The 27728-nt window shown below is 37.2% G+C and overlaps 1 protein-coding gene across 1 annotated transcript; it reads left to right on the top strand.

The window, feature by feature from the left end:
* sntg1 (syntrophin, gamma 1) lies at positions 1–27728 on the top strand (the record flags this gene model as incomplete). Its single annotated transcript, XM_081352629.1, has 17 exons — positions 1–27; positions 8822–8956; positions 10353–10409; positions 10495–10552; positions 10631–10674; positions 11505–11546; positions 12174–12276; positions 12402–12484; positions 13524–13654; positions 14110–14239; positions 17818–17856; positions 18389–18505; positions 21723–21794; positions 24188–24340; positions 25262–25354; positions 26530–26640; positions 26980–27728. The coding sequence occupies 17 exons, from the start codon at positions 1–3 to the stop codon at positions 27160–27162; spliced, it is 1578 nt and encodes a 525-aa protein (XP_081208755.1). The 3' UTR covers positions 27163–27728.

Here is a 27728-nt window from a genome sequence, read left to right as displayed (position 1 = left end):
ATGGATTTCAAGACTTCAAATGAAGAGGTGGGTATTGCTTTATATGCCACTGTTTTAAAAAATTTTTTTATTTCAGATGAAGTAGATAATATGCTCATACATCTCGTAAGAGATCTTTTTCAGCGTTATTTGTTGAACAAAACTCTATCCAAATAAATGTTTGGTGAAGTCGTCGAGGCAGGCAGGAGCACGACGATCAAATAAATGGATTTGTTGACTTTCCACTGGGGAATAAAGATGTTAGATGTGCTTTAATTCCCCTGTCTGCAGACTGTAGGAAACAGTTATTTAACAGACAACAGATTTACAGTTTCATACTCTGAAATACTGTTCATTTTCCAAAGACAATAATGACTTATTGTGAAGATTGTAAGGAGGATTATGAGCTGGGTCTCGATGGTCCACTTTAGACATTCTACTAAGCAACTTTGCACCTACATGTTAACTAGCAGTCATATAGAGTATTAGTAGACTGTCTGCTTAATATCTGCTAATAATTTTACTTTGATGAACAACAGACATTCTACTGACTAAAAGTAACTTTGCAACTACATGTCAACTTATTCTACCAACACGAACCCTAATCTTCTGCAGTCTACTAATACTCTAATGAGAGTTAGTTGACATGTGGGTGCAAAGTTAGTTATAGTTTGTAGAACGTCTAAAGTGGACCATTGAAATAAAGTGTAACCATGAGCAGTTACAGAAAGTAAAAAGCCACACAAAAATAATCTAGGTATAGATAACATTATTTGAAGATTTAGATGAATGATTAACCGATTTATCAATATTTGCCCATTTGAGATTATCATAAGTTAATTTTGTTTTTAGTAAAACTTTACTTAGTAAAACTATTAACTAATTTCGAGGGAGGACCTTTCAAAACTGCGAACTCATACTCTTGTTTCTAGAAATTCAACCAACAATCTTGCATCTCAGTTATGGATTATAGTGAAAATGACCTCAGATAACTTAATATTACTTGTTGCTTGGCAGATTATTTCATACATTTGTCCTGGACAATTTCTTCTTAACAGAAGCTTTAATATCATTTACAGGCAAGATTATAAAACAAAGTCAAATCAAATCAATATTTCATTTCCATCTATTTATTTATTTATTTAGTGGTCTTAATCCCCCTGTTGGGATTTAATTTGTGATAATGACCGACTGACTGTACTTTATTTCCTATATATCAATGTCTATCAGCTAATGAGAAATATTGATCGTCCACTAATCTGGATGTTCTTCTCAGTATGTTCAAATACATGACATTCGATGTGTCCTGCATTATAGTGATGCAGTTTGGGGTGGGATACAGGACTACTATGAATGCAGAGAGCACAAATTTAATAGCTTTCGGGCTCAGAAATGGGGACACGGCAGAGCGCTTATGTGTGGAAGATTAATGAGCGCTCAGAGGAAGATAAGTCTTGTGTATATAGACTGAGGTGTTTCTATCTATTTACAAACACTGCTGTGCTTTTTTAAACGTGATGTATACAAGACAAGATTCAACACTTTGTGGTCAGAAAAAAATTGCTGAAATTTTTAGAGCTGTATGATTAATCAATAAAAGATTGCGATCTTGATTCTAACACTTGTGTCTATTAAACATTTGACAAAATCACAGCAGAACATTCAGATTTGCTTTTGCGCTGCCACTAATCCAGAGATAGCAGTTATCATGTACTGATATGAAACCGCTTTTAAAACAGTCTTTTCAACCACACAGTATCGCTATTTCTGTGTCACAAATATTCATATTATCACAGAAGTACTGGGATAAATGTTTATAGTTCGGATATAAACACTGATGTCTACAGTAGCGATCAAAATACACTAAATTACATTTATAAAATAACATGGATGCTTCAAATAAAGATTGTATCAATCTCATAATTACACCAGTAGGTGGCGACAAGTGACTGTTAAAAAATGTATTTGTCATTGAAACATTCATTCAAGAGGTTCATTCAGAAACGCTGATTCATCCTGTAATGAAATGTTAATGAGTGGGGCATTGAATCATTCATTCAAGAGATTCATTCAGTAATGCTGATTCATCCAGTAATGAAATGTTAATGAATGGGTCGTTGAATCAATCATTCAAGAGGTTAATTCAGAAACGCTGATTCATCCAGTAATGAAACTATTAAGTATGTATAAGTGAGTCATTGAATAATTCATTCAAGAGATTCGTTCAGAAACGCTGATTCATCCAGTAATGAAACTATTAAGTATGTATGAGTGAGTCATTGAATCATTAATTCAAGAGATTCATTCAGAAACGCTGATTCATGCTGTAATGAAATAATGGCCCTGTCCCAGATCGCATCCTAAGCACTCGCTGTCTTCCTACGAGTCTGCACTTTCGTGACGTAACGCCGATTTGACTGTCGGGAAGAAGTCTGCTGCGGAGCTCACATCAGTGCGGGCTCGGCAAAAGTGCGCATCGAGGGCGCAGACCGCAAAGGGTGTGCTCGTGAGCACCCTTCTGAAACCTAAAATGACAAATGGGACACCCTACAGTCTCATGGACTTAACGGACGTTAGTCCACAAGACCGGAAGTGCATATGAAGTGTGCCATTTGGGACAGGGCCAATGAAACAAATGAAGTCATTGGGTCTCATTCATGAAACATTTGTAAATATACGAGTAAATATGTGAGTGATTTGCGCGTAAAGAGACCTTCCCGAAAACTTCTCCTGATTCACAAATACGTCGTAAACGTCAGATGTGATGGTGAAATGTGTGTGTGTGTTAATGAATTCCAATCAGTCGTAAATGGGACGCGCGTGCACGCTCATTCTCAATTACCATTAATCCCGCCCATTAAATCCGACTGACAACTATATATGGGCATCATATTATGACACCAAACGAAGGATTTCAACATGTCTTCTCAAAAGCGAATGAAAAAGAGAAATTTCTCAGATGCAAAAATTGAAGTTTTATTATCAGAAGTTCATTCAAAACGCCACATTTTATTTTCAAGCGTACATAGTGGCGTATCAGGTCCTAAAAAAAGGAAGCTTGGCAGCATATTACAGATGCAGTTAATGGAGTTTCATCTGTTAATCGAGCAGTCCCAGAAGTGAAAAGAAAATGGTTCGACATGTAACCCCCGTCAAATAAACCCGATTAAGGTGAATTAAAACGCAGCCTTATTAATGAGCAAAACGTTCGGATGTTAAACACACTATTTACGCGTGGCTGGGAGCAGGTGTAGATTTCTTTCGTACCAACTAACATTTGGAAAATACGAACATTTTAATGAATCCGAAAATTTACGCCAGAACCACTTTACACACGATTTACACAAAAATTCGTTCTGCTCGTGTTTCATGAATGAGACCCATTATGAGTGAGTCATAGAATCATTCATTTAATATAATTCATTCAGATTAATTAATTAAACATTTTAAAAAAACATTTTGTCAGAACCTCTAGTAAATTACATGTTATTTTGTTTAGTTTTTCTGTTCTCTATTTGAAACAAAAAAACGTAATTCTCAATTTATCCTGAATCATGCAGCTCTAGTGATGATCTCCATTTATTAACACAGGTTTAGGAATCTGGTACAGTTGTATTGTAGAGCTTGTGGGTGTTTTAACTTTGCTAAAGCATCAATATGAGAATCATATTGGCAGTGTTTCTTGTTAACTGTGTGAATGAATGCATCCCTAGCAATCTTACTTGACTAACTACAGTATTTTTTACCTCTGGAATGGTCAAAGTCAATGTCTGAGCATGTTTTGACTGCAAATCTCAAGGGTACACTAAAAATGGCTGACACTTGATCGCCATGGCAACAGAATCAAGCATGTGTCCTAGCAACTGAAGTTATGGAATAAATTTCATTCTGGTTTAAAGTGTTTGACCTGACTTTGCAAGAAATCGCAATGATGTGGATGCCAGAGTCAACAGAAAATTCTTTTTTTTATGAGTAACTGCTTACCAATCAATTTGGTCATCATAGGAACGAGTCTTACAACACAACTGGGGCCTGAGGATGTTGGTTTTTGTTTTTGTTTTGTTTTTTACAGTGCTGACAAGTGGAAAGGCCAAAATATACAGACATACAACATTTTAAAGCAGAGAGTTTAAATAATAATAATGAAAACACTATGGTGTTGGTGCTTCGTATTTCATTATGGAATTATTAAATATGCATTGACAAAGATTCTTGAATAACACAGTTTCTTTTCACTTATATGCTGTGGGTTCATTCTGAATTTATGCTGATTAGATCATTTTATATAGGATAAAATATATTTACATGCCTCTAATAGACCAACTAGAATACTAAGGCTACATTCACGATCACGAAATCCGATCAGAGCGGTCAGACTGAAACAGATTTCCAGAAATGTGATTTGAATAGGATTTCAAACCACATATGAATGTATCTCAAACGTATTGCTGTTCACACTTGCTAAATCTGATCGGATTGCACCAAAATCAGATTTGGACAGTCTGAATGAGGCTTAACTAAATAATAATTTGATTTGAATTTTTCCATTTATCAGGTATGACAGGATGTTAAAAATAATACACGTAAAGTGTCATGATTCCTGTCCTGTGTTTCCCTTGTCTTGTGTGCCCTTTTGTTATTTCCTGTTCTGTGCCATGTTTTGTAGTCCTTTGTAGTTTTTCATATTGATTAGTCTCCCCAGGTGTTTCCAATTAACCACACCCCCTTGTTATCTTGTTTAGCTTGTTTGTCCCTGTGTATTTATAGCCCCTGTGTTTCACGTGTTACTTTGTCAGTTGTTGTACATGTAAGGGTTGCTTCTAGTCTTGTCATGCTCGTGGTTTTGTTTCTTTTCCCCTGAAGTTCTTTATTATTTGTTCTATGTTTATTTCATTAAAACCTTGCGTTTAGATCCTCGCTTCCGCCTGCTTTCTCTGGCTCATTACATAACCAACCACGGAGACAGAATCAACATTCCATGATGGAAAATAAGACAGCACATCATGCCATACCAGCCAAGCCTGCACTTCACGTCGCTTCTGCTGATCCAGAGACTGTTCACGTCGCTTCTGCTGATCCAGAGACTCACGTCGCTTCTGCTGATCCAGAGACCGTTCACGTCGCTTCTGCTGATCCAGAGACTGTTCACGTCGCTTCTGCTGATCCAGAGACTGTTCACGTCGCTTCTGCTGATCCAGAGACTGTTCACGTCGCTTCTGCTGATCCAGAGACTGTTCACGTCGCTTCTGCTGATCTAGAGACTGTTCACATCGCTTCTGCTGATCCAGAGACTGTTCACGTCGCTTCTGCTGATCCAGAGACTGTTCACGTCGCTTCTGCTGATCTAGAGACTGTTCACATCGCTTCTGCTGATCCAGAGACTGTTCACGTCGCTTCTGCTGATCCAGAGACTGTTCACGTCGCTTCTGCTGATCTAGAGACTGTTCACATCGCTTCTGCTGATCTAGAGACTGTTCACATCGCTTCTGCTGATCCAGAGACTGTTCACATCGCTTCTGCTGATCCAGAGACTGTTCACGTCGCTTCTGCTGATCTAGAGACTGTTCACATCGCTTCTGCTGATCTAGAGACTGTTCACATCGCTTCTGCTGATCCAGAGATTGTTCATGTCGCTTCTGCTAATCTAGAGACTGCTCACGTCACTTCTGCCGATCCAGAGTTTCACGCCAGTCTAGCCGAGCCTGCACTTCACGCCAGCCCAGAGTCTCCTTCGCCGCTGGTCCTGCCCAGTTCAGAGTCTCCTTCGCCGCTGGTCCTGCCCAGCTCAAGATCTCCTTCGCCGCTGGTCCTGCCCAGCTCAGAGTCTCCTTCGCCGCTGGTCCTGCCCGGCTCGGAGCCCTCTTCGCCGCTGGTCCTGCCCAGCTCAGAGCCCTCTTCGCCGCTGGTCCTGCCCAGCTCAAAGCCCTTTTCGCCACTGGTCCTGCCCAGCTCAAAGCCCTCTTCATCGCTGGTCCTGCCCAGCTCAAAGCCCTCTTCGCCACTGGTCCTGCCCAGCTCAAAGCCCTCTTCATCGCTGGTCCTGCCCAGCTCAAAGCCCTCTTCGCCACTGGTCCTGCCCAGCTCAAAGCCCTCTTCATCGCTGGTCCTGCCCAGCTCAAAGCCCTCTTCGCCACTGGTCCTGCCCAGCTCAAAGCCCTCTTCATCGCTGGTCCAGGACTCTTTACCGGGGAGCCTCCCCAAGAAAATTTTGGGGGGGGGGCAATACACCTCCGGACCAGTCTGATCCGCCAGGACCGCCAGAGGGGTGGTCTCCTGTTCCGCCCTGGCCGCCCGAAGGGTCGTCTCCGCCCTGGCCGCCCGAAGGGTCGTCTCCGCCCTGGCCGCCCGAAGGGTCGTCTCCGCCCTGGCCGCCCGAAGGGTCGTCTCCGCCCTGGCCGCCCGAAGGGTCGTCTCCGCCCTGGCCGCCCGAAGGGTCGTCTCCGCCCTGGCCGCCCGAAGGGTCGTCTCCGCCCTGGCCGCCCGAAGGGTCTTCTCCACCTGAGGGGTCGTCTCCGGCCCGGCCGCCTGAAGGGTCGTCTCCGCCCTGGCCGCCCGAAGGGTCTTCTCCACCTGAAGGGTCGTCTCCGCCCTGGTCGCCTGCACTGTCTGCTCCGCCCTGGCCTCCCATACTACTGCAGTCTCCAGGCCCTCTTCCACTCCACGGGCCTGGCCCTCCATCCCGCCCCTCAGTTCCACCTCCGCTCCACCACCCTCCTGAAATATTTCCTGAGGAGCGTCTGGAATCCGCTCCTTAAGTGGGGGGCTATGTCATGATTCCTGTCCTGTGTTTCCCTTGTCTTGTGTGCCCTTTTGTTATTTCCTGTTCTGTGCCATGTTTTGTAGTCCTTTGTAGTTTTTCATATTGATTAGTCTCCCCAGGTGTTTCCAATTAACCACACCCCCTTGTTATCTTGTTTAGCTTGTTTGTCCCTGTGTATTTATAGCCCCTGTGTTTCACGTGTTACTTTGTCAGTTGTTGTACATGTAAGGGTTGCTTCTAGTCTTGTCATGCTCGTGGTTTTGTTTCTTTTCCCCTGAAGTTCTTTATTATTTGTTCTATGTTTATTTCATTAAAACCTTGCGTTTAGATCCTCGCTTCCGCCTGCTTTCTCTGGCTCATTACATAAAGGGAGACTGATTTAGCAGTGAAACTATTACTGGACACCATGAAGTAGATGTACAAAAGGCACTTGAGGCACTTAAGAAAATGATGTTACAGTAATAATTGAGTGTGGGTGTCCCTGCAGCTATGGGTGCTTTTATGTCTCTGGGGTTTATTTTTTTGAATGAAAACTAACAGGTTTTTAATACGAAACATGATGTGTGAAGAAAACAAAAGAAAAAACGAGGTAAATAACACTTGTGAGCAGAACATTTTTATGCATCATTTTTAATCAAGCTGTAGTTTTGGCAGAATTATGCAGAAAGTGTGAAAATATATTTTAATTGTGTGTATTTATAGGATACATAGAGCTGTGAAACAAGACATTTGATTATGTCAAAAATGCTGAAAATGTAATTATCACTATTCCCATGTTCATGTATATATGCAGTAGTGGACGAATTAACAATTGAAAGTGTGAAAAGAGATAATTGGTAGCAACATTTTACTTTAAGCCTTTATGTGTAATGCATTATAAAGGTATTAATAATGCACGTCATAATGCATTATATCTTTTCATAAATAATTGTAGCCAAAGTTAAAAATGCATTATAATATTAGCAGATTCCTTGTTACATATGAAATTGGTTGTTTGTCATGTGTTTTAATGCATTATACTTTCTAAATGTGTAAAATGAATAGATAAGTATTTATGTATTATGTATTATAATGGTGGTTACAACTATTCATGAGATCATACAATGCATTACAAGGTGCATTACAAGGCATTATAAACGCATTAAAAATACTTTTATAATGAATTATATAAAAAGGCTTTAGGTAAGTGTTACCTTCTTGTCAACCAAATATTTTTTGCCAGCTGAAAACATCTTGCTGTGGAATATCCGTTTCTAAATATCAAGTATTTGCTCTGGCTCTTGTTTTAAATGTTTTTTTTGTTTTGCTTGTTGTCATTGGACAAGCAGAATGTGTTGGTTGGTCAGTGCGGTATTTCTTTGTCCCGCCCCTCCTCCACTGTGATTGGGCGGCTGGGTAAAAGGGAATACTTGAGGAAACACCCCATTAATGAAGAGTAATTTAAAAACTGTTAAAGTGGTGCCATTTAAGCTTGCTCTGTTTTCTTTAAATGGTTACTGTAGGGCAAGAACGTTTCATTGCTCAAAATTGCATCTTGCAAGGCAGTTTGAAGTTAAAAGGGCTTAGATGGCCTTATACTGTAGCTGCAGGACTCTTATGTAATTTTTCTCAAGCATTTATCTACAGAAGTAAAGGCCACGTGTTAAATAAATATGGACCCGATAAGCTGCATTTAAGCCTCTGACAGGCAGTCTGTCAAGTTACAATGTATTCAAGAGCATCTGGACTTCATTATCCATTTGTTGGAGATATTTTGTCACATATTCAAAAAGCTTCATCAGCCATTATGACATTGTGTGGTGTGAAGAGGATGTTCAATCCTCCATCAGATAACTGATGAAGCCACTTGGATGAGAGGCAAAACATCTTCAACAAATGAATAACCAAGTCCAGATGGTCTAGCAATGATTTTTCTCCCTGATATTCAGCAGTGTGACTCTGAGTTTTCAGTTGTATCTCTGGCAAAAAGTGACTCTGTAAACAGCAGCCCTCACTATTTATCATGCGATCAATTTCATGGCTAATTAACTTGATGTTGTCAAGTGAGGATTACAGATGTTTGTGTGACTTTGACTGTTTCAGACAAAGACTGGGATTTATTTGCTTCAAGATGGTAGCGAGGAGCCTTTCAATATCCGTCTGCACCTGGCCAAAGATATTCTCACCATTCAAGAGCAAGACGTCATCTGTGTGTCTGGAGAACCGTTCTACTCGAGTGTGAGTTCAACTATCCACACTGTAAACCAGATGCACACAAGATATGATAAAAGCTGTGACGCGAAACAGCTGTTCAACACATTCTGTTGTCGTTTACATGTCAGGGACACTGTAAGAAAGTGTTTCGTTAGAAACCCTCAGAATGTTCTTAATGTTATAACACGTCCTTAACTGGTTTTTATTCAAGTCAAAAATAATTTAAATTGGAATTTAAATTGGCTAAAACACCTGACTAATACATAAGCAAGGTTTTAGATTATGACTACATAAAAATTCCACATAAAAACGGTCTTTCATTAACATTTGATTTATTACTGTAAGCAAATTCATGAATACAAATGTATATTATTGCATATTATTACAAATAAAATAGAAATAATATAAAAAATATTTTAGAATATGAAGAATACACAATATGTTTGTGTACAGATATATATGTAGAATTTGGATAGATAGATAGATAGATAGATAGATAGATAGATAGATAGATAGATAGATAGATAGATAGATAGATAGATAGATAGATAGATAGATAGAGAGATAGAGAGATGGACGGACGGACGGACGGACGGACGGACGGACGGACAGACAGACAGACAGACAGACAGACAGACAGATAGATAGATAGAGAGATAGAGAGATAGAGAGATAGATAGAGAGATGGACGGACGGACGGACGGACGGACGGACGGACGGACGGACAGACAGACAGACAGACAGACAGACAGACAGACAGACAGACAGACAGACAGACAGACAGACAGACAGACAGAGAGACGGACGGACGGACGGACGGACGGACGGACGGACGGACGGACGGACGGACGGACGGACGGACGGACGGACGGACGGACGGACGGACGGACGGACGGACGGACAGACAGACAGACAGACAGACAGACAGACAGACAGACAGATAGATATCACAATATCTTGCAGCATGAAAAGGAAAAACTTTGCCTTTTTGAGACAGTCATTATTCAGCTCTGGAATGTTTCATCACACATGTAGGAATTTGCTTTTTTGAATTAACGTTTTCTCATTCGTTTTAACTCACTCATCTGAAGTAGAATGCAATTTTCCCAGGCATTTGCAGCAGAATCTTTTGAGCATTGTGTGCTGCGTCTCATTGTCACTGCAGTAGACAGCCGGTTTTACACTGCTTGAAACAGACAGATCATGTTGTATTCACTGCCCTTTAATTAAGTTACTGGCATTGTTGGCATGGTGCCGTTTTCCCCTCGGGAAATCAACATGAAAAGGAGTCAGTTAAAAATAATTAAGTGCCTTCTCAGTTTCATGGTCCAAATTGAAATGAAAGGTAAACTACCTTTCTTCATCAACATACAGACACGGGGTGGCATGAAAGTGACGAGTTTCTTTTGATTCTGTACAGGAAAGAACAGTGACGATCCGTCGGCAGACAATCGGAGGGTTTGGATTGAGCATCAAGGTGATTGCGCAGATTCTCACAGCTTTCACTCACAGTTTTTTCACTCACAGACTTTGACAGTTTTTGTGTTATGATTTTTTCATAGGGTGGTGCTGAACACAAGATCCCTGTTGTGATATCTAAAATATCAAAAGAACAGAAGGGTAAGCTGTTTATTAACTCTTCTCCTTTAGTATTTGAAAAGAACAAGTTGTTTATTGGTTTATACGTTTGGTTTGCAGCTGAACTTTCCGGACTTCTGTTTATCGGGGATGGAATTCTCCAGGTATGCACAAATACACAAATGTGTTCGTAAGATTAAGATGCTTTCGATGTTAAGGACCCTTTAAAACTCTCGCAATGTCTTAATGTGATTCACTGAATTTCAGCCAGCGGATGTTTAGAGAGCATCTTTCTTTTTGATGGAAATTGGAGTTGTCGTTTCATAGCAATGTTATTTCAATTATATATTCGGTTTGAATTATGTATGTATTTTTTTGAACATGAAGGCCCTGATTTAAATGTGGGAATTCTTCATAATGGCCGTAGTATTTTCTTAACAATTATCAGAATATGCTTGCAGGGATTTATTTTTACATAGACTACCCTTAAAATTAAAATTAATAATAAGTCCTTGGTCAAACAAATAAAGCAATAAGAAATTTTCATTTATTAAAAATCACTTCTGTTCAAATGTTTGGGATCTATTCATCAAAAAATTTATCACGGTTTCCACAACAAATGTGAAGGAGCACAACTGTTTTCATCATTGATAATAATCAGAAATGTTTCTTGAGCAGCAATCATCATATTAGAATGATTTCTGTAGGATCATGTGACACTGAAGACTGGAGTAATGATGCTGAAACTTCAGCTTTGTATCACATGAATAAATTACATTTTTAAATATATTAAAATAGAAAACAGTTATTTTAAAATGTAATAATATTTAACAATTTTATATTTTATTTCCTGTATTTTTGATCAAATAAATGCAGCTTTGATAAGCATAATAGACTTTTTAAGTAAAATCTTACTGACCCAAACTTTAAAACGCTAACGTATATCTGGATCATAACTCGCTCTTCATCACTCTTTTACTTGTATTGTCATTAGATAAACGGCATTAATGTGAGGAGTTATCGCCATGAAGAAGTGGTATGTTTCATCTTTTTTGCATAATAATTAATTTCAGATGGCAAAGAAAGGATTTGTAATATGTGACCCTGGATCACAAAACCAGTCACATGTTGCACGGGTATATTTGTGGCAATAGCCAACAATGCAGTGTATGGGTCAAAATTATACATTTTTCTTTTATGCCAAAAATCATTAGGATATTAAGTAAAGATCAAGTTCCTTGAAGATATTTTGTAAATTTCCTACCATAAATATATAAAACATTTGCATGCAGCACAATCGCGACATAAATGGACAACTTTAAAGGCGATTTTCTCAATGTTTGGATTTTTTTGCACCCTCAGATTCCAGATTTTCTAATAGTTGTATCTCGGCCAAATATTGTCCTATCCTAACAAACCATACATCAATGGAAAGCTTATTTATTCAGATTTCAGATGATGTATACATCTCAATTTAAACAATATTGACCCATATGACTGGTTTTGTGGTCCAGGGTCACATGTATACTGTAGCACTATGCATCTTTTAACAGAAGTGTGTGTGTATTTTCGACTCGCCCTTTAAAAGCTTGGCAAATAATAATGCAATGAGTGACACGTGCATTCTAATGAAAGAATAAGCAAGTGTGTTTTCCATCCTCAGGTGCAGGTTCTGCGAAACGCAGGTGAGGAAGTGACTCTGACTGTGTCTTTCCTGAAGAGAACGCCTGCGTTTCTGAAACTGCCGCTGTGTGAAGACTGCTCATGTACGTCTGTGTATGGACACGCAGCATTCACCGGTTAATACAGAACTTACACGTGTCAAAGTCTTCAAAGTAAAATTTACAATGAAATAACGTTGTTTTATAACCTGTTTATTTTCTTTTTTCAGGTATACCAAGTGACCAGAGCAGTGGAACCTCGTCTCCGTTGTGTGACAGTGGCCTGCATCTGAACTACCATCCCAACAACACGGTGAACATCTAAAAACACTCATCTGACTGTCTGTCTGAGTTTGGGTCAAGTCTGATAATGTGCATTTGTGAATTGATTATCAACAAAAGAGGCACTTTAATATCTTCATACAATTACACTACAATAAAACCCTTATAGGTTAATGTTTGAAAGCAAAGGGATTAAGATAGGCATAAATATTTGTCATTTTATATCATCCATCCATCCATCCATCCATCCATCCATCCATCCACCCATCCATCCACCCATCCATCCATCCATCCATCCATCCATCCATCCACCCATCCATCCATCCACCCATCCATCCATCCATCCATCCATCCATCCATCCATCCATCCATCCATCCATCCATCCATCCACCTATCCATCCATCCACCTATCCACCCACCCATCCACCTATCCATCCATTCATCCACCTATCCACCCATCCATCCACCCATCCATCCATCCATTCATCCACCTATCCATCCATCCATCCATCCATCCATTCATCCACCTATCCACCTATCCACCCATCCATCCATCCATCCACCTATCTATCCATCCATCCACCTATCCATCCATCCATCCATCCATCCATCCATCCATCCATCCATCCATCCATCCATCCACCTATCCATCCACCTATCCATCCATCCATCCATCCATCCACCTATCCATCCATTCATCCATCCATCCATCCATCCATCCACCTATCCATCCATCCATCCACTTATCCATCCATTCATCCACCTATCCATCCACCTATCCATCCATCCATCCATTCATCCACCTATCCACCCATCCATCCAGCCATCCATCTGTCTATCTGTCTATCTATCTGAGTTTGGGTCAAGATTGTGAATTTGTGAATCGTTTTATAAATATTTTGTCAGCAAAGAGAAGCTTTAAGGTCTTCCTACGGTTTTCCAACTAAAAGCCTTGTAGTTTAATGTTTGAAAGCAAAGAAATTAAGACTGCCATAAATATTAGTATTGCCATTTCACTAAATTATTATTAATATTATTATTATTTATCTGAGTATCTGATCTGTGGCAGGACACATTGTCTTGCTCGTCTTGGCCGATGTCTCCGGGGTTGCGCTGGGAGAAGAGATGGGTGGATCTTCGTCTCATCCCTCTATTGCACGCGCGTCTGTCCCAGTACGTCCCAGGTACTGACATTTGCAGGTGAGCTGAGAACCGCACAAGAAATCTGTGTATTGTTTGCTTATACTTTGTCTCTGGCTTTAACAGTAGTTACAGTGGTTTGTGGAGTTACGGTGCCTGATGTGATGTATTTAGCTCTTTCTTTCATCTAGTAATTCAGTTTGGATTCTAGTCGCACAGGATTTTCCCTGATTATTTTTTTAGGGCTATATTAATTCACAGCCATTCCCAAATGAACCGCATTAGACCTTTAATATCAAATGCAAACTTTGATGAGGTTAAGCTATTTGAAATAAGACCTTTTTGCACATCAAGTGGGACGTAATTGAAAACTCTTAAATTGGATTGAATCAAATCAGTCCGTTTTTAAAATTGCATTCAATTAAACAAATTGAAAAAGAAGAATTAGATATTAGTTAGCTATTTTTGCATTCTGTGGAATGTCTCTTGAGTGTGCGTATTTTTTATTCCTTCAGACAAAATGCGTTTCAAGTGGTTGCTGTGGACGGGGTGTGCAGCGGGGTCATTCAGTGCCCCAGTACTGACGAATGCACCGACTGGCTGCAAGCACTAGCTACTAACACTTCTGCCCTCACCAAGCACAACGTGAGTACACCGCAGCATGGGAAAAGTGTGGCCCAAAAAGTCAATTCTTATACAAACAGTGATTGCTTAGATTGTAACTGCAAATGCTAGTTTCCCTTGTGTCTCATAATGTGAGTGACCAGTGAATAGTGTATATCCAAAACACTGAAATCAAAGTAAAAATCTTTTCATCCTAGAAATCAATGAAAAGTTTCAGAAAAGTTGATAATGTTTAATCTTACCGTTCAAAAGTTTGGGGTCAATCAAGAATAACATCAAGAATAACAGTAATATTGTGAAATATTATTGCCATTCATAAGAACTGTTTTCTGAGTTTTCTAAGTTTTTAAAATGGAATTTATTCCTGTGATCAAAGCTGAATTTTCAGCATCATTACTCCAGTCTTCAGTGTCACATGATCCTTCAGAAATCATTTTTTTCTTTTTTTTTTAAGGATTCTTTGATGAATAGAAAGTTCAAAATAAAAAACATTTATATGAAATATTCATATGATATCATCTTTGCTGAATAAAAGTATTAATAAACATTCTTACTGACCCAAAACTTTTGAAAATCAGTGTGTGTGTGTGTGTATTTACAGTATATATACAGTATATTTATATTATATCCAAAGATTACCCTTTATCAATTTAGTTATGAATTGAATATAAATGTTCTTTTGCTTTTGTGTCTTTTTGCACGATATAAGAACATTTTAAAGGCTTTCATTAGCAACATTGGAGCCCTGGTTTAATGTGTTGAGTCATGGCGCTCACACGGGCGGTGTGAGTTTGAATCTGGCTCGCCACACTTCTTGATTCTGTTCCCCTCGTTTCCTTTCCTCTTTCCACTAGTGTATCTCTAGACCTTCTTTGATAAATACCACCATGATCTAGTGCTGACAATTGATTTAAAAATTTAAACTAATGGTACATTTTTCTGTAAATAAATTCTGTGTTTTAAGCAGAAAATATTACAGTAATGGCGGCATTATTTTTGACAGCCCTACCTTAAACACAAGGTATTATGGTTTGTTTGAACCGGATGATCTTTGTGTCAGTGTCGCTTTCAATTAGAAATACAACTTCATTTTCTACTATGAAGCAGCTCTGCAAGGTGTGTTCATGTTTTTTACTCGCGGACGTCCGACCTCTAGGAGCTAAACAGAAGAAATTAACTGAATAAGCTTTCCACCTCAAAGAAGGCGGAGCCTCAGAGCCCCGCCTACCTATTACATCATCGTCACCGACCAATGGTACTTCAAAGGTGTTTACCAGCAAGAGCTAACTTTCTGGAAGATTCACTTTGGCAAGTGAAACGAACATAAAATTAACTTCATTTTGGCCAGATTTTGTGACGTCACACACACACAGTTTGTTCTTCTATTCCGCTTGAAGTACATCAGGGCTTTTATTATGCTTTAGTGTCTCTGGAGAGCAAGCAGGAGAGTGTACCGAACCAATTTGTGCCTGAATCCACTGAACACACAACGATAAAGTACATTTATGCTCAGTGATGGAGGTGATTCAGGAAGACGGTGAATTTTTGTCATAAATTTTCATTTTCTCCAGGCAGGTCATGTTGTAATCCCCTCATTGCAGTAGATTAAGGCCTTAAAATGGCATTTCCCGCACAATGAAGGATTTCACTCTTAATTACTAGGGAACGCAGAGTGTGCCACATGGCCCAGATCACTCACTTTTGAGCATCCCCGTGCAAAAATCCTCCATTTTCCATCTTGCGTTCATTTATTTTGAGTGTGTTTAGCATTTGTCAAAACATCCTCTCAAAGAAGATGATCAGTTTGCTCCTCACAACAATGTGTTTTAGCGTTTACTGTGGATTATCCTGCAGAGGGACCATCTGGATGAGCTTTCAGTCCATTTTCTGCGAGGAAGATAAAGCCTCATTCCCCATTCAAATGGAACTATTAGAGTCATTTGCGAGGCAGCAGTGTCTGGCCGGGGTTACGTGGGTAATGAAGCTAGTAAGAATGTTAATGTTGAATAAAGCTTCACAGCAGCAGCGACTCTCTCCTGGGTTCTGGATGCACTAGTACCTTGGTTGGTCTGAAACACACAAGATTTATGGTGTTCTTTTATCGGCTACTTGAATAATTGAGCTGAGACACGGTAAAGGTCATTCGGTGATCACCAAAGCGCTTTATTTTATATCTGTGAAGCAGATTGCTGTATTTCCTTGGCCTTTTGTTATGATTTATGATTGAGATGTCTAGAAAATCTCCTTGCAGTCAAGAAGCAGAGGTTGTTGCAGGGGAGTGACGTATGATCTTCGATTTAAAAGGATTCATAAAACCTCTGTATTAAAGGGGTCATGCAGTTTAGTTTTGTGGATTATTTTCATCCCTAAAGTGCGTTTATATTTAGTGCTTAGTGTGCACTAAGTAGACTTATGAGACAGTAAATTTGCAATGTTCCTTATCTGTAAGTGGATAAAAGCATCTGCATTGTAAATCTAATAAATGAAGTTCAAAACGTAGGTTCGGTTAACTCGCAGCTCAAGCCGAGCCTCGGGTTCGAGTCTCCTCCAAGGACTGCAAGCCAAGTTAGTTTACTATTAACTTCGAGGTTGAATGGGCAGGCGAACTAGTGAAACTAAATTTGTCTACCATTGGTGAAACAAACTGGTAGTACTGCCATGAACTCACAGCTTTTCCACAGTTTTCATACCCAAAAAATGTACAGGCCTGCTTATAGTTGACTCTTAGTGCACATTTAAATATATTTAAGTATAAAGCATTATACTTTATATATTTATATACTTTATATGTATTTTATATATTTTTTTATTCTAAGTATAACAATTTATACTTATATTTGAAATTTTAATATTTAAAAGTATATAGATAATAAACAGAATAATTAAAATATATTTATATATTTTTATATTTATTTCAATATAAATATAAATTAATAATTTCAGTATATATTTGATATATATTATTATATATTAAAATATATTATTATAAATATATAAAATATATTCAAAGCTGTATATATAAATAAATAAATGTATTTATTATTTATATATTTCAGTATTTTTATATCTTTTTATGATATGTAAATATATTTTTAACAATTTAATCTGTTAATTCTTGTCGTGCGCACATCATCTTTATATATGTAATATATTTAAAGGTATGTATGTATATATATATAATTTATATATTTCAGTATATCTTTAAATATATTTTTAACTATATAATCTGTTAATTCTTGTAGTGCACACATCATCTTTAAATACACATTTATACACTGTAAAAAAAGAAAAGTTTCTGCCTTAAATTTTTAAGTACAATCAACTTAAGTCATTTCAACTTAAATTACATTAAACTTTAAAAATGAGTTGAATCTTGTATAACATAAAAAAAGTTGAAAAATTAGTTAAAGCAATGTAAAGAAAAATATTGTCATAACTCATTGCTCATATTTTTTTACAGTGAATATATAAGATATTTTTAAAGGTCTATACATTTTATATAATATATAAACTTATTTATTTATTTATTTGAATATGTATTTTTACCTAAACACATTTCCAAAAATCTAATCTGTGAAATCTTTATAATTGTTCTGCAGGTGAAGAAGATCAACAGGAACTTTCCAGTGAACCAGCAGGTAAGGAAACTGAATCTGAATGCATGAGAAGGTGCGAATTGGACCCTGAAAGAGTGACGGAAAGCCTGCAGAGATCCAGATAAAGCCCTGAAAGAGCGAGTGGCTCAAGTGATCACCGCACTTGAATGAAGCCCCACGATGATGTTTTCTGACAAGAGCCACTGTTCTTCATGCGCTGTGACGCATGTACCCTGCAGAAAGCCAAGAGTGGAGTTCACAGGGCAGCGAGATTCTCCCAATCCCCTGATGTCCTGCTCCTCAAATCGACGTGGCATCACACAGACTGACAGATACTTGGTCACAGTGTTTGCTTTTAGTGCATGACCTCTCATGCAGGAGTGTTGCGACATTTTAAATGATCTTGAAGCTTTGAATTGGGCTTAATTATTTGACGAATGTTCGATTTGATGAATGTAAGGGGAGAAATGTGGAGTTTCTTCCTGTAAATTCTGTGCAGACTAATTACTTGGAACGTTCTTAGTTCTTCTGTATCCTATTTGACACGTTCTTTTTGTGTTTTTCTGTCGTTTAGATCGTATATATGGGCTGGGTAGATGAGAAAGAACAAGATTCTGTTCAGGACCGAATGTACTCACCAAAGTTTCTTGCCTTGAGGGGTTCGTCTCTCTTCAAATTCTCCGCACCTCCAGTGAGTTCTTCTGCATGATTTACTGCATCAAGAGCCTTTCAGTTTCAGTCGCTGACTTTTATATGATTTTATATTTAGCATATGCTCGCAATATTTGTTCTACTTGGGGCAACATTGGCTGAAAAAAAATGGTGAGAGTGATGAAAGCACATCAGACTCTTGTTGAAACTTTTCCTGAGTTCAGTTTTTAGCAGTTCATTACACTGAAGAATTGTTAAAGGAATACTTGACCCAAAAAAATGCATATTCTGTTATTATTTCCTACTAGTTTTTGTGGAAGACTTGCGGCGCATCCAAAATTGTGTCGCTTCACTGCCATTTTTAAATCCTTTCCCATGGCCTCATGGGATAGTAAAGTGTCCATCATACGCACACTTCAGAATCTCACCGGAAGTAGTCAGTCATCCGTGGACTTTTCACCAAATGTTTTTCTCGAATTTGATTTCGGATGCAACGTTAGTCCTACATTTTCATGTTTTATTCTCACAAAATGATTACATGACTTTGAATATAGCACAAAAGCTTCTTTTATGGAGCTTTTTGTCCTTTTTTGAGCAAAACTGAACACTGGGAACTTTTGTTGCATGGGGAAAAGTTTTTTTTAAAATACCCCTTTCATTTTCCAGTAAAAAAAAAGAAAAAAGAACAGCATATCAGTCTTGTTATTGTTAACTAAAACTATTAAAAATGTTTTTTGTTAATTGCAATAAAGCTGAAATAAAATTAACATAAAAAAAAACATAAAAAACTTAACAGAAATTAGAAATTTTGCCTTAAAATTAAATACAATAAGTTTTGAAGTACTAAAATTACTAAAACTACAATTGAAATGCTGTATATATATATATATATATATATATTAGTGCTGTCAAATCGATTGTGATTAATCGCATCACACATATTATATATAAACTAATACAAATGAGAGAAGCACAAAATTACTGAAACTGAAATGAATATGAAAACTGAAAAAAGTAAACTATTTTAAAATATGAATGAATGCAATAATATTATACAAATAATAACATGGGATGAAATTAGGATGATTTTTCGGATTAGGATGTACATAATGACAGATGAACAGTTCAGAGGAACTATTTTTTTAAAGAATTGCCCGTTTTCACTCTTGAGCAGTTAGCGTCCGCATTATTTGCTGCTGCTTCAGTTATTATCGACTTTATGAAATCCATTATTCTGTTGAGCCGCAGGCTAAATCAGCTAACCTGAAGCTCTAACCCCTCCATTCAATAAAGCCAAATCTCCGTACACAATCAGCAATTAATTTAAACGCCTTCATCATAATTCTGGGAAATAATTTGGACTAAAACATGAATGATAATCTGAGAAGTGTCTCATTAAAGGTAAATATGGAGATAACACTGATAACTTTAACTCTCGGACTCCCCCTGTGTTTCACATCAGATGGTTCAGTCCTGATGAAATGAGGAATTGTGGTTGTTGCTTGTAGATGTTGCCACTTAATTAATTTATCCTGACGAGATCGAGACATCAAAGAGCTTCATCCAATCTGCCAGAAACCGTAATTTGAAGGTGGAGTGGGAGGAAGATCAAAAGTTTGGACGTGGAAACCTATTTTGGGATACGCAGATGCAAAATTACATTGGAGAGAACTTACAACCCTCAGCAGTTTGTACAAAGAGTCTCTCAGGTTATTTCAGCTTGTTCAGACGTTCTCCGCTCAGGGCAATAAACACTTGACATGATGCCTTTGAGGAAGGTTTGGGTAGAAAGTTCAATTTCAAAGCGTTTTTGACATGAAAAGAGTTCAGGTGCACAAAGCTAATTTTGGTTAAGATGCTTTTGTATGTTCGTTGACCTCCAGCATGAAATAAACAGTGTTCAGAACTTATTGTTTTCATAATCTGACACATTTCTGAGTAACAGGACATTCAAGCTGAAGAAATGACTTGACAGAAAAATTGACTTGATATTAGCAACTGGGAATTTAGTGGATTGTGAAAAGTGTCTCTAAATGTCACTAGATTGTAAGAGTCTTTCTGAAACTGAAAGGCATTTCATAATTGTATTTTATTGGCAGTTACATTGTTGAATAAACAAGATCAGAAACATGCGAAAAGAAATAAAAAAGGTTTATTATTACATTTATTTATTAAATGAATTATATTTATCCAAATTGTTAATTGTTAAAAAAAAAAGATTTATTTTATTTTAAAAAAAAGCATTTATCATGCATAACTTCAACACCAGAAATATATTAAGTAGAAAGGTCAGTATTATTATTGTTATCATTATTTTTTAGTAAATTGCTTTTACATTTATTTATTAAATTATTGAAATTAATTGATTCATTTAAAAAATATATATATTATTTTTTATTATTAGAAAACATTGTTTTCTTGGACAAACAAGAAATAGCATGCCCTGATGAATCATACACAGTAAGACCAGAAGTGTGTGTGTGTGTGTGTGTGTGTGTGTGTGTGTGTGTGTGTGTGTGTGTGTGTGTGTGTGTGTGTGTGTGTGTGTGTGTGTGTGTGTGTGTGTGTGTGTGCGCATGTGTGTGTACTTGTACAACTATCTTTGTGAGGACCAGTTTGAGTTTTAGACCATTGGAGTGAGGACAAAGAGGGTAAAGTGAGGACATGTTGGCCGGTCCTCACTTTCTGAGAGCCTTTAAAGGCCTGTTTGAGGGTCAAGACTTGGTTTTAGGGATAAGGTTATAATTAGATTAGGGGTCGGTTTAGGGTCAGGGTTCGGGTTAGGCACTTAGTTGCGATGGGTAAGGTTAGGGTAAGCGGCTAGAGATTGCATTGTGTCAATGAATGTCCTCATAATGATAGATGTACAAGAATGTGTGTGTGTGTGTGTGTGTGTGTGTGTGTGTGTGTGTGTGTGTGTGTTGACTCGAGCACTCTGTTTTTGACTGGTATTCTGACATTTGGAAACTCTGCTCTGAGCCACTCGAGTCTGAAGAAAACACTCGTGAGTTCTCTGTTCCATCATGATCCATCTTCACTGGCCTTTGGGTATTAGAGGTTACTGCAGATGCTCAGCGTGACTCACTCTCCTTCACGAGATCTCAGGGGGGTTTCACTCCTTCATCGCCGAGCAGGACTTTGTTTATTTCATGTAGCATTTGAATCATCCCTTTAGGGACACAGCGAGTTCTCTGACTGAGCTGAATAATGAACTGTCTGTGATTTCTGGAGACTGACAGCAATCTAAACTCCTCCAGGTCACCACCTGGGACTGGACCAGAGCCGAGAAGAGCTTCACCGTCTACGAGATCATGTTCAAGATACTGAAGGTACAAGTTATAACTGACACCGGCCTTACAAATGAATACTGTGCAGGTATCTGATATTTAATAGGTGATAAATCAGTGTCCCATCCTCCTATAGGTTCTTGTTCTGTGGTTATTTATTGAGTTATAAAAAAGTCCCTTTAAGGCAAGTCATTTCACTTGGCGGCCATCTTTGAAACGCCTCTCGGGCAGCTATTTCAGTCAAGCAAATACCTCCTATTTTTTGAATGGGGAAACATCAGAATCTCCAATGCTGTTCACCAAGCTTACGATAAAAATGTCATGTTCGAAATTACCAGTTAAATTTAACAACTGTCTCATGAATTTTGGACATTTCGGACACAGCCGATGACAACCAAGGAAACAAGAACCACAGACTGATATGAAAATTAAAATAAGAGTCCTTGAACAGAGTAAACCAAACTAGCTGTGCCAGCACAACTTGGCTTTTGTTCTTTATTTCTATTATTTATTTTTATTTCACAAATGAGAAAAGTATGGAAGCTTGTTTCCGCCACTGAATAATAAATAAATAATAATAATTGCGACTTTTTATCTCACAATTGTGACTTCTTTTCTCAGAATTGCGATATATCAAGTCAGAATTGTGACTTCTTTTCTCAGAATTGCGATATATCAAGTCAGAATTGTGACTTTTTTTCTCAGAATTGCGAGATATGACGTCAGAATTGTGAGAAATAAAGTCGCAATTCTGAGAAATAAAGTCGCAATTCTGAGAAATAAAGTCGCAATTGCGACATAAAGTCAGAATTGCATTATATAAAGTCGAAATTGCGTGTTATAAAGTCAGAATTGTGAGATATAAACTATTCTGAGGTAAAAATAAAATAAAAAGTCCGTCTTTTTTTCCATTGGAATTGGACTTTATATCTCACAATTGTGAGTTTATATCTCGCAATTCTGAGAAAAGATGTCAGAATTGCAAAATATAAACTCGCAATTGCGAGAAAAAAAGTCAGAATTCTGACTTTATAACACGCAATTCTGACTTTATATCTCGCAATTCTGAGAAAAGATGTCAGAATTGCAAAATATAAACTCGCAATTGCGAGAAAAAAAGTCAGAATTCTGACTTTATAACACGCAATTCTGACTTTATATCTCGCAATTCTGACTTTATAACACGCAATTGTGACTTTATATCTTGCAATTCTGAGAAATATAGTCAGAATTGCGAAAACTCGCAATTGTGAGAGAAAAAGTCGCAATTATCTTTTAAAATGTTTTATTTTGTGGCGGAAACAAGCTTCCATAGAAAAGGGTAGCACCACTAGTGACAATAATAACCTTGGATGTACATTTTGTCAAATTTTTATATTTTCAAAATACAAGATTTGACACCAATGACAAGAAATCAAGGGACTATATATATATATATATATATATATATATATATATATATATAAATTAATTATATTACAAATTCCTTATTTTGATTAGATTTTTGCATGCTAGTGAAAGTTCAAAAATAAGCAGAATATCTTAAAAAAGTAGCATAATGTTATTCTTATTGTTTGCATTTAACATCACATATGTATATGCTTTTATTTAGGAACAAATAGAAAACTCAACAAAACAAAAACTACCTTTACAGCATTGCACATTTGTTAGATCTCACACTTTTTTAAATGAATGTTATAACTTTATATTATAAAGTTTAATACTTAATATCATAACTTAATATTATACTTAATATTATAATAATATTTTAACTTTAATACTTTATAACCTAACCTATATATTTTAAACATTTAAAATATGAATAACATTTTTGAAAACTATAATGATCTAAACTATATTTAATGATCTTAACTATAGTGTCTAAAACATTTAAAATATTTCAACTTTCCAGTTTTTAATGTGTGAAAATTGTTAAAATGTACAGGTTTTTTTTTTTTTTTGCAAGTAAAAAGTTTGAAATGAATTAAGGCATAATGTATGAAGAAAAAAATAACAATTATGAACAAAATATTTTTATTTGGCATCATTTTCATTTAATCTGTAATTGTGTCAAAATTATATTGTTTTTTTTTCATGGTAATTTTAATTAATTTTTTTGTCTTCTTGTGTGCCTAGTTTTTTTTTTATTGCTAATTATATGTAGGTTTATAATGTAGGTTTAGTTTAATGCTTGAACTTAAACTTGTTTCAGTCTATTGCATAGGCAACATTTCTGATTTTCGTTAGTTTAAGTTTTTCAGCTAATATTTATATTTTATTGTATAGCGAATATAAAACGCATGAATGTATAACCTAACCTATATAGGTTAGGTTATACATTCATGCATTTTATATTCACTATTTGAAATCTCTTTCATGTCAAAATGTATCATGTTATCTATGCTTCACCATTCTAACCAAATTCCTTTTTTTAGGACAGTGAGCTGGTGGACAAACGAAAGCACTGCTTCAGCGTTCAGACGGACTCTGGAGAGGACATCTTCTTCAGCGTGGAGCTGGAATGTGAGCTGCTTCTGTGGGAGAAAGCCTTTCAGATGGCCACGTTCTTCGAAGTGGAGCGAATACAGGTACTGAACCTTCCAAACACGAGGTTGCGCAATCTAAACTTAATTGCATTTTAGTCAGACAGACTAAAGGGCAATTTCAGTGGTGAAGTTACTTCTCTATCTTCTTGGCACGGTAAACAGACAGAGCCGAGATCAGATCGAGGCCAATTAATCTGCACCTGCCAGACAATGTTGGCTGCCATCTGAACAACGCAAACTCTGAGTGATTGAGGCCTTGCCAAAGACAGATTAAGTGTGATTTGCTAATCAGTACTTGAAGGAAACACATTGTTCAACAGTTTTGTTTGCAGACATTAATATAATCTAATCCTGGCTGAATGAGTGTTTCTACAGCGACTGGCACTTTTATATCCTAGCTGTTGTTTTCTATCAAAACACATTTCAACTTTTCCCTTTTTGTTTTCTGAAGGTCACGTTTAAACACATTTTTAACAGTACTTGTCAGATGTCGTTTAGATTTTGTTGTTTTGCCCTTGTCCCTGATCCAAACTTTCACACGTAAATATGAAAATCCTTCCTAAAAATATGAATAACAAAAATATTGAAGAAACACCCACTGATCCATGTACAGTATAGGATCCAATTATGTATATTTCATATACATTACATAATATGCAAGTACGGCATTTATAGTCCTGTAGAACTGAAGCGAATCTATATTCCATGTTCTAGCAAGACAATAGCAGGACAATTTCACATTCATGGAAAACATGGTGGCACAAATAAAATCGCTGCCAATTTGTCCCACTAAACCAAACTAACCGTGCCTCGTGCCAAAAAAATAACAATTTGTTTATTTTTCTCCCAAAATAATTATGTACGACACTTATCATCCTAATGAAACATTTACGAGATTGAGATGTTTGTGTGTGCCAGTCTGCCTCCTGTCTGATTAACAATGCCAAGCATCTCCTGTTTCAGTGTAAAACATACGCTTGCATCGTGGACAGTCATCTCATGGGACTCACCGTTGATTTCAGCATGGGCTTCGTGTGCTTCGATGCCGCGTCAAAGGTGAGAGAGGGGGAACCTGAAGTCTGCAGTTCTTTTAAGTAAAACACTTGATCACTGGTGATTTAATTTAACATCAAGTTCTCATTAGTTAGAGCTTCTCTGTTGCTATGCGCTATGTATTTATATCACACTAAACATTTATAGAAACATGCTGTCAACTGTATGTTAGGTAAACATACATTAACATTTGCCTATTACTGATGTAGTTGTTGATAATATTAGCGCTCTGTCAAGATGCTGTCACACTGTGTGCGTATTCTTAGGCAACACCAGTCTGTTATTTAAAGTAATGTTTTCATACAACCAAGGTTCAGAATAAACACTTCATGAATGAAAATGTTGCTTACCAGTTAGTCTTTAACTTTAATGATAGAGATACTCTGTTGTGACGTCAATATTTCATCAATATTTGTTTTAGAATTTCGTGTGGGTCACACCTCAAATGTACATTTGAAGCCATTGTGTTTCAAAAAAAATAATTTTATTGTTTAAAAGTTTTCACACTATATAATAATAAGAAATGTTTATGTCATCACATTAGAGTGATTTCTGATGGATCATGTGACACTGAAGACTGGAGTAATGATGCTGAAAATTCAGCTTTGATCGCAGGAATAAATTACATTTTACAATATGTTCATATAGAAAACAGTTCTTTTAAATGGTAAAAATATTTCACAATATTACTGTTTTTACTGTAATTTAATCACATAAATGCAGCCTTGGTGAGCATAAAAACGTTCAAAAACTTTTAGAAAATCGTCCCGACCCCAAACTTTTGAACGGTGCTGTGTGTTGCTATTTAGTTTTTTTAATAAGGTCATGCACATACACTCACATCTTTATGACTGTAAGTTCTTATTTTTCAATAAAACAAAAAACAAAAAAACATAGCAGCTTCAAAATGCACTTTAGAAGTCTCTTTAAGTCTTGTTCACAACAGACTTTATTTTAATAAAAAAAAAAAAGTATTCTAAAAATCCATTGGAAAAACATGAGGGAAAGATGAAAAAGCTAAATAAAAAAATCCAGTCAAATAAACAAAAAAGTTGTAATAATAAACAAGAAAAGCTTAATGGGCAGTATGAAAAATTAAAAAAAGTTATTTAAGTAAAACTTTATCAAACTTTGAGTAGAAAAGTTTTTAATATGCATAATTTAAACCTTCATTACAGGCAGTGCTGTGGAGATATAAATTCTCTCAGCTTAAAGGATCATCAGATGATGGAAAGAGTAAAATCAAATTCCTGTTCCAGAATCAAGACACAAAACTTATTGAAGCAAAGGTAAGTTTACTCTTCGCTTTTGTTTTTGCTATTGGCTTCTGTTTATGAAAGTACAAATTGTTTCTCAATCTTCAGCATTTTCGTATAGCAGGTTTTACGGTAACCTCAACTCTTAGAAAACTTTTCGAAACGTCGTAATCTTGCAAGTGCAAAAGAACTAGCTGAAGGAAGCAGATAAAAATAAAGTGCGTTGATATGAATTTCCTGTTTGATTATTTCCCCCCTGTCGGCTGTAAGTATAAGCACTTTCATGCACCAGGTTTGATTTGATTTCTGCTTGAGGCTTCCTCCTTTTCTCCAGCAAACCTTCATGTTAATTTCCCCCCCTGATGCTTCCAGGAACTGGAGTTCTCCAACCTCTTCGCGGTTCTCCACTGCATCCACGCGTTCTTCGCCGCCAAAGTGGCTTGTCTGGATCCCATGTTCGTGAGCAGCCGAAACGCCACCCTGGCCCCTGTGGTGTCCACCACCTCCACCTTAACCGCCCCACCACAGATATCCAAGATCAAATACACGAGCTGACAGACTCCAGAGACGTATCCTCTCCTTCCAGACAGTGAACAGGTAGGATGAGAGGAACTAACCCTGACACACAGTGGACACTTCTCCGTAAGGGAAACTCAGACTGGGATATGAATCCTGAACATTTTAGTGTTATGTTTCCAGTTGAAGACGTTCCCGGATCGCTTTCAGCTGCAATTACCGGGTCGTTAGAAAGTTGGACTCTTCCCCTTTGATACTGAGCCATATCAGTTTGCATTCAAATGATATGAACACTTCTTTGTGTGTACTTTTAAAATATTATTAAATCTGGTAAGCGATTGGAATGAAGGTGTTGTGAAACTGCCATGAAGTTCTTGAGCCTCTGTTGATTTTTTTTCAAAATAGTAATTTAGTTAACCATCCAGACAGCAACATCGTGCCGTGTGGAATCCACGTGTACCGGATGTGGGCCGGATCTGGCCCGACACTAGGTTGCGTTCTGGGCAGAGTAATACCAGCCATCTTAAACTTAAATTTATTGTAATAAACACATTTTCTGAATGTTGGTTAGATATCTACAGAATCCCACATATGACATGCGGACC

Source organism: Scardinius erythrophthalmus, assembly GCF_964197995.2.
Source record: "Scardinius erythrophthalmus genome assembly, chromosome: 22".
In the NCBI taxonomy this organism is placed as follows: Eukaryota; Metazoa; Chordata; class Actinopteri; order Cypriniformes; family Leuciscidae; genus Scardinius; species Scardinius erythrophthalmus.
The sequence above is the reverse complement of the archived record's forward strand: the minus strand, read 5'-3'. Positions and strand labels throughout refer to the sequence as shown.